The 7,918-nt window shown below is 26.0% G+C and overlaps 1 protein-coding gene across 3 annotated transcripts; it reads left to right on the top strand.

Moving 5' to 3' along the window:
* Positions 1 to 1,572: 1,572 nt before the first annotated feature.
* On the top strand, positions 1,573 to 7,398 carry LOC123268884 (protein phosphatase 1 regulatory subunit 16A-like). Of its 3 annotated transcripts, XM_044734316.1 has the most exons (10): positions 1,574 to 1,894; positions 3,277 to 3,528; positions 3,615 to 3,917; positions 3,998 to 4,140; positions 4,245 to 4,370; positions 4,453 to 4,528; positions 4,645 to 4,862; positions 4,965 to 5,124; positions 5,346 to 5,403; positions 6,172 to 6,292. In XM_044734316.1, exons 2-9 carry the CDS (start codon positions 3,300 to 3,302, stop codon positions 5,372 to 5,374), a joined length of 1,284 nt encoding a protein of 427 aa, XP_044590251.1. In that variant the 5' UTR covers positions 1,574 to 1,894; positions 3,277 to 3,299; the 3' UTR covers positions 5,375 to 5,403; positions 6,172 to 6,292. The 3 variants fall into 3 exon arrangements, with proteins under 3 accessions (XP_044590250.1, XP_044590251.1, XP_044590249.1); XM_044734315.1 differs by lacking the exon at positions 5,346 to 5,403 and having other exon boundaries at positions 1,573 to 1,894; positions 6,178 to 7,398; XM_044734314.1 differs by lacking the exon at positions 5,346 to 5,403 and having other exon boundaries at positions 6,172 to 7,398.
* Positions 7,399 to 7,918: the final 520 nt, after the last annotated feature.

Genomic DNA, 7,918 nt, shown 5'->3' with positions numbered 1-7,918 from the left:
AGTTCAAATCTAACAACTAAATCTGATTGAAATCAATAGATAATAAACTTATATTTTAATAATTAAATAAATTTAACTCACAAATTAATAGATGGAACAAATAAAATTTAGTTTAAAATATATTATATTTTGATACTAATATTTACACTCTAATACTTCAGTTCTAATTGTCAAAACTTTTTAATTAAGTGAAACTCTTTCAAAAGCCGCAAGATGTATCTCAATCGATCAATCTGTTCCTGAGTTATGACAAGTAACACAATAACTTTCTTATTTTTTTTTAAATTTACAATTTTTTATTGGGAAATTGAATAATTTATTTTGAACTTCCCGCTATGAAAATCAGGAAGTTATTGATTTCGCCCCGGTTTACGAAATCGAATTTTTATCAAATGCACGAAGTGTTCAAAAACGCCGTAATATGTGAAATTTTGAGCACTCTACATTTGAAATTAGTGGGAAGTTGCAGGGATGGCCTGCAGGGTCAACCGTTTTACTAATTTTTTTATTGTCACACAAAATTTTTTTTAATTTCAAAAGTTTAAATACTTTAATAGTTTTTACTATGTTACAATTGTCAATTGTTTATTTAAATCTTTTGCAGAGTAAATAAAAAAATTTAACGCCAAAAGTGACAAAACAACAAGATCGGTTAATAATAAATGGATAAGCTTGTTTTATTATACACAGCATTATGATACTTAAGAATGCGCTCTTTTAGATAATTTTACTATGCGAAATTGATTATAGTTTATAAATATATTAGATGTAAAAGTTTTGTATATCTTTTGTGGGAAATAAATGAATAAAAATAAAAAAAAAAGTAAAATATATGTGTAACAATTCATAAATTACAAATTATATACTATAAATAAAACCAAAATGTCATAATTTAATAAACTTCCAATGTATCCTGCATATTTAGAGCAATTAAATTTAAAAAATGATGTCAGCGAATTGTATTCGTCATGTTTTATAAACAAAAATAATTAATATCTTATCGGTTTAATAATTCATAATTACATTGAGAAGAATATAAGCAACTTATTAAGAATTTAGAAATTTCTTCAGTCTTTGGAATATATTTAACAAAATTAAAAGTAATTTACTCAAAAAACGTAAAGTTATTAAAAATTAATCACATAATAATAGTCGAGTTAATTTTTTCAGTATTTACTACCTGTACCTTAACTGTTAAGGTGTATTGTTTGGATAATAAAGACAGAATAGGATATATAGGTGGTATACCGAAAGATATAAACATTTTATATAAGCGTACACTTGTGTTTGTAAACTGTAAGGTTCCTTTTCTTACACCCAATCTCTTAATTTAATCATTATTCGTAACAATAAATATTAAAATAAAATAAAAGTTACGTAATTTAAATTCTATTTTGTACTAACTATAATTTAGTTTTTATATTCTTATTAAAAATATTAGAAATAGAAAGGGATTGTAAGCGAACGACAGAACAATAATAAATGAGCATGAGAGGTGTATAATATAAATGTAAAGAGAATATATATATACAAAGTGTGAGAAATGAAAGAATGGCGCGCGCAAGTGGTTACAGGTTAGTGAGTACATGGCTGCCATGAGGAAGGAGCCAAGTGCGCGCAAGTGCGTTGGCATTTTACATAGTTTTATGTATATTTTTTTTTTATTTTAAGATGCTGAATATTATTTGGTTGTGAAATTAATAATATGATTTTTTTTTCAAGTACATAATAGTCAATAATAATGTTTAAAATACACGGTATCAATAATATTTATAATTGTATGTTATCATTTGGATTGTATATTCCACATATTTGCTGCTGTCAGGTATCTCACAATTGATTAACTGACGCAGCTATGACTTGAGAATACTGTCATCATTACACTGAAAATAGGGTTTGTATTTTTTACTATTATTTATTTAATAAATTTCAAATAATTATATTGAATTTTATTGTGCGAATGTGGGGGATATCCATATGAGCGAGCATGACATTAATTACTGTGACCTGTTAAGATCCCGGAAATGTCAGCATATTTTTTTTTCTACCGTTAATTTTATTATTTATCCATTATTTATATTTTATTTCAATTAAAAAAAATTTTTTTTGATTTTATTTTATAAGAATAAATTTATTTTTGTGATAAAAAATGTTGATAAAATTTTTTTTTGTCTCAGATAATGATATTATAGATAATAAAAGAGCGAGTAATTTTTTTACCTGTATTGCAGTTATTTTATTTTATTCATAAAGAATGTAGCATGACAGTTAAAGATAACACTGATAGTAGTTTGATAACTGCATTGATTACATAATAGTACAGAACAAATCATTTCATTGTTAGTTTTATGTTAAATTCGTATTGCATTTCAATAACTTACCTATATTGAATATTTTAAAAATGGTAATGTACATTAAATTTAATTTTTTTCGATGCGTAAAGTATCAGAATGTTTTATCTAAAGAGAGTAATTGTTTACTCAGCAATAAATATTGATAAATTGTATTATGAATTAAAAAAACATTTTTGTTTTCAGTAGAATGGTGATAATGATAATAAAGTAAAAATGAACTCAGTTTATATTAATACTATTGGTGGACTCTTGTTTTTTCTTGAATTATCTCGAGTCATAAAACATATTTCAGCAGAAAAGACTTAAAAGTATGCTTAGGCTTTTAAGTATGTATCTTTTGAAGATGACAATTACTTTATCTAAAACTTTTATGGTATTAAAATTGAAGATATTTAATTTTTCTTTTATTTTTACATTTAATTTGAGATTCTAATTATTACTTTTTGTGCCAAGTATTGCAAAGTAGATTGATAATCCACTTAAGTTGAATAAAAATTAATAATGTATAATTAATCTTTTGTAAAGTGCATTAATTTATTTATATATTCAATGTCTTCAACAACAACTGTTATTATTATTTAGTAATTATCAGCTGTTTAAATTATTAAGCTTATTATTGATCGATAGATCTTCTTTTTATATCAAATAAATATCATATAACATTTGTGTAAATATTGGCTGAAGTCTCGCGAAAAAAATGAAAGAACACTTGTCAAGCATATTAAATGTCAAGTTGAATAATGATTAAAAAAAATTAGCTCATGTCTAAAAATTTAAAATAATCCCAAATTGCTTCTTAGTATTTAATAAAAAATCTAAGTGATTTTATCAACCTGTTATAGTTTTGTCATATTTATCAAAGTTATACTGGTAATATTTTTACTTAGTGTATTTCTATAATTGTTTTTTTAATCATTTTCAGATAAACATATTAATTACTCAGCCATGGAACATGCAGATTTAGTTGCCGAGATGGTACACGTCGAAAGACTAACAACACAAGAGCGATTGCATCTTGCTCGACATCGCAGGCTTCAACAGCTAAAAGTTTGGCGCCAAAGAGAAAAAGAATGGATGCGTCATCAGACAAAACATGCAAGCAATAAAAGAAACATATTTTTTGATGATAGTGTTATGCTATTAGAAGCTGCAGCGAGGAACGATATTGATGAAGGTAAAACAAAGCCCAAACAAAAAAAATGAACTTCATTTTATATTTATACTTAATCAATAAAAATATATTTTTAATCAATATTTCAGTGCGAAGGTTATTGAAAAAAGGCGTTAATCCAGATTCTACGAACGAGGATGGTTTAACTGCTCTTCATCAATGCTGTATTGATGACAATGAAGAAATGATGAAATTGCTGGTTGAGTTTGGTGCAAATGTCAATGCCGAGGACAGTGAAAAATGGACTCCCTTACATGCTGCGGCTACTTGTGGTCATTTACACCTTGTACGCTACTTAATTGCATCTGGTGCTAATTTATTAGCTGTTAACGCTGACGGAAATATGCCTTATGACATTTGTGAAGATGAGAGAACTTTAGATTGTATAGAAGGTTAATTCAAATTTTGATCTTATGTAAACATTTTTATTTTATCATACAACTATAATAATAATATTATATAATATGTTTAGGTGAAATGGCTAGTCGAGGTGTAACACAAGAGTTGATTGATGAAACACGTGCATCAACAGAGGTTCAAATGTTACAGGATTTACAAAAAGCGGTGGCGCTAGGTCAAGATTTAGAATATAAAGATCATCAAGGAGCTACTCCTGTATGAATAATAATTAATTTTATCGATGAAAATAAGTAACAAATAATTATTTATTTGTTTCGTTAATTATTATTAGTAAATTTGGTTTTTATTTTACATTACAGCTCCATATAGCAGCAGCTAATGGTTACCTTCGTGTTGTCGAATATCTTTTAGATCAACATGTTTCAACAGACGTTGAGGACAATGACAAATGGCAACCGGTGCACGCAGCTGCTTGTTGGGGTCATGTTAGTAATTATTTATATCAGTTTATTTATTTAGATTCTAAGATTTGATAATTAAAACTAATAATCTTTTTAATCATTTTAGTTGGAAGTTCTTGAATTGTTAGTTCAAAACGGTGCAGATTTGAACGCTAAGAACAAACATGATGAAACACCAGCAGGTATTCATTTTTTTAAGTATTAAAAAATAATTGGAGCCCTTTTGTTATGTTATTAATTATAATTATAAATACTTGTCTCTTATTTATACATATATGTGAATATTATTTGTTTATAGATATTTGTGAAGATCCGGAAATCCGAGAACGCATAGTAGAGTTGAAAACAGAGCAAGAAAGTAAAAAACTTCGTGAGGCACAAAGTCGGCGTGTACGTAGATCACAAAGCATTAATACAAGAACGCAAAGCGTGAGACGAACATCTATAAGGGATAAAGTTCTCACGACTAAAAAAGACGCACAAGAAGAAGCTAGATTGAGATTACAAGCTCAACAAGTAATTGTTATAAATTATAAATAATACTTAATTAAAGATAAATGTCAACAATGATGTAATTACTAAGCCGTTTACTTTTTTTTTTCTTCTAAATAATTATAGACTTATACTCCAACCAAGACACCGGAACCAACAATTATAGCAAATAATATAAATGTTGAAAATAAGACGGAAGAATCCGATTTATCTCCAGCTGTACGTCGAGGTCCTGAAGGCAAAGATAATAATTCATTTCTTCATGAAGATGCTGACAAAGATTCAGGTAGCTTCCAAATCTTTTATAGTTCATATTGATTTTTTTTTATAAAGTTGATGACTTTTTTTTGGTGTTTTTAATCGTGAATTGTTGAAATTAAAAAAATGATTTCTATTATTTAGACAATGTATTTTAATTGAATTCATCTATTATCTCTTATTCACAAGCCATATTTTCTTTTCTTTCCTACCACTGCGTGTCCCCTTAACATACAATTCTGAGGTCAGTTTTTTATGTCACATTCTTATTCGTTTAAAATAATATTGATTTATTAAAAAATTTTCGGTGTGTACTATTTTAGATTTATTATCATTAGCACGCAAATATAATGTTGATCAAATTTTGAATAAAAGTTTTAGATTGTTTGTATCTCTTGTAGTAATTGAACACGGCAATAATTTATTTTATTGAGTTCTTCATTATACTTCTCGTATTTTTTATTATTATAATTCTTAAATTTTTTTTTACATCTCTAAGTCGATAATTTTTTGAACGATACGGTGTTATATTTACATCAAAATACTCGATGCATGTGCTGATGTTTTAATAGTAATTATTTATTAAATCTCTAATTTCATATTATAAAGTTTTTTAGAAATCGAAAAAAAAAAAAAAAATACAGTAAATAGTTTGATATTTTTGTGTATGGTATTTTTGATAATAGTTATATAATTATTGTAGCTGTAATTATTGTAAAATTTTTAACGATTTCATACTTTTTTCTAAATGTAAATATATTGTAATTTAATGTGGTAATTTTAAAATAAAATTTAGAAACTAATATCCATGAATGAGTAATATTAAAAAATGATAGTAAATATTTTGTAGATATGTTTTGTGTATGCAATTTTTTTGTATAACGATGGTATATATAAATTCATTTTGTATGAAAATTTCGCATGAACAAAATTACATTTTTCAAATTTAGAAGAACAGTAATCGGAGTTATGAAATGGAGTGGATATAATATATATTACTAACTTTGAAAAGTAGTTTTAAAAAATAAAATTACTGAGATAAATTTTCGGCAAATTTACACATTTGCATTGATAGTTATAGAGCCTGACTCCCCGGTCAACCGACAACAACCAACGTTTGAGAGTGACACTAACGGCAAAATCAACATTCATGTGTCTGTAGTTTTCGTGAAATCTTTGTCAGATTTGAAAAAACAGCGAGCTCAGAGTCGGCACACAAATCCAACAATTGTAGATGCTAATGGGAATGGTATTCCAGTTTCTTCACCACCTGACAATGACTTAACTGCCAATAATTTTCAACGTTTCTCTGGGAATACTAGTGAGATTATTGGAGATAGTCATACGGAAAAACGTTGTTGTATTATAATGTGAGTTAAAATTATTGTGCCGAACTCAGTATCTAATTATTATTTAAATGCCATGTCGACTAATGGTATAAATTATATGTAAACTAATTTTTTTTACACATTATGCAGAAATCAAATGTGAAATTCTAACGTCCAGTGAAAATAATATTTTTCATTATTCAAGTGATTATATAAATGTATAAATTAGCAAAAACTAATTTAATTTAAAATGTTGAAAAAGTTAATATTTATTCTCTATTAAATAGAGACAGATGATGTATGTACTTAAATTGTTGGTTAATTTTCTTTAAATTAATATTCAGTAGTATTTAAATGCAAGCATTTAGATTGTGAGACTATATCTTTTTTTTCGTACGGCTCTATACTATATTCTTTGTTAATTTATTTATTTTTACACACATTCAAATGTTTTTTCGATAAACACATTTGTTTATACTTATTATAAATTATTTTTACTTATTCATTTTTGATTTAAGTATCATAATTATCGATAAAATCAAAATTAAATTTTTACAAAAAATATTCTGATGTTTTCTTAATCGAATTATTTGATATCAAATATTAGATATTTTAGTGAATTTATAATTTAGAAACACAATTTAACAGATTTTTGGTTGTATACCAAGTAATTTACAAGTGAAAACATAAATATTAAAATATTTGCTCATTATAATTACGTTTAATTGTAATTGTTGTTTAAGAGGTACATTTAGTTTGTTGAAGGTTGCTATTGGATTATTGTCTTCTAATTACTGTTATGAAAAACAATATTTTTTAATGTTATTCATAACAGCGTTCATCAGTCAGATAATAAAATCCCGCAAACTTATTACATTAATATAGTTGTTGAAATTATAAACTGATATACAAATCTATATCTCGTCTGGTGGGACTTATGTCTCTGTTTTATCTATAAAATGTTGTGATTAATAGATGCGCAAAGTAATATTTTTTTATAATTTTTATTGAAATAAGTATTAAGTCGATTAATAATTAAGAAATTTAATTAATAGTTTTATCAAATTGTTATGTAAGGTAAAAGCCCCAATAGATGATCACGTACCAGTATATGATCACTCCATGTATTTGTATATCTATATTCACAAATATAGGTATAAAAATACATTGAGTGATCATATACTGGTACATGATCATATATTGGGGCTTTTACCTTATAAATAATTAATATTTTGATTCTTGTTCATCGAAACATCACGTACCTATAATTATTTATAAAGCATTTCACTGATAACATCAAGTATGAATCTCAAATTAACGATACTTTAAGAGTTTGAGTTGACATATTCTTAATTCTTCCGAAATCTACAACGATAGACTACATGATTCATGAGATAAACTTAGGGTATAAGCATCGGTTTTGGACATAATTTATTTACCAATTCATATTAATAAGAAGTATTGATACTGTTAGACGTGTAATTACAGTATTTT

Source organism: Cotesia glomerata, linkage group LG7, assembly GCF_020080835.1.
Source record: "Cotesia glomerata isolate CgM1 linkage group LG7, MPM_Cglom_v2.3, whole genome shotgun sequence".
In the NCBI taxonomy this organism is placed as follows: domain Eukaryota; kingdom Metazoa; phylum Arthropoda; class Insecta; order Hymenoptera; family Braconidae; genus Cotesia; species Cotesia glomerata.
This window is presented reverse-complemented; position numbering and strand designations above follow the sequence as displayed.

Coding starts and splice junctions, on each gene's coding strand:
- LOC123268884 (XM_044734314.1), top strand. CDS start 3,300: ATGGAACATGCAGATTTAGTTGCCGAGATGGTACACGTCGAAAGACTA. Junction 3,529..3,614: donor GAGGAACGATATTGATGAAG/GTAAAACAAAGC, acceptor TCAATATTTCAG/TGCGAAGGTTATTGAAAAAA. Junction 4,371..4,452: donor CAGCTGCTTGTTGGGGTCAT/GTTAGTAATTAT, acceptor TAATCATTTTAG/TTGGAAGTTCTTGAATTGTT.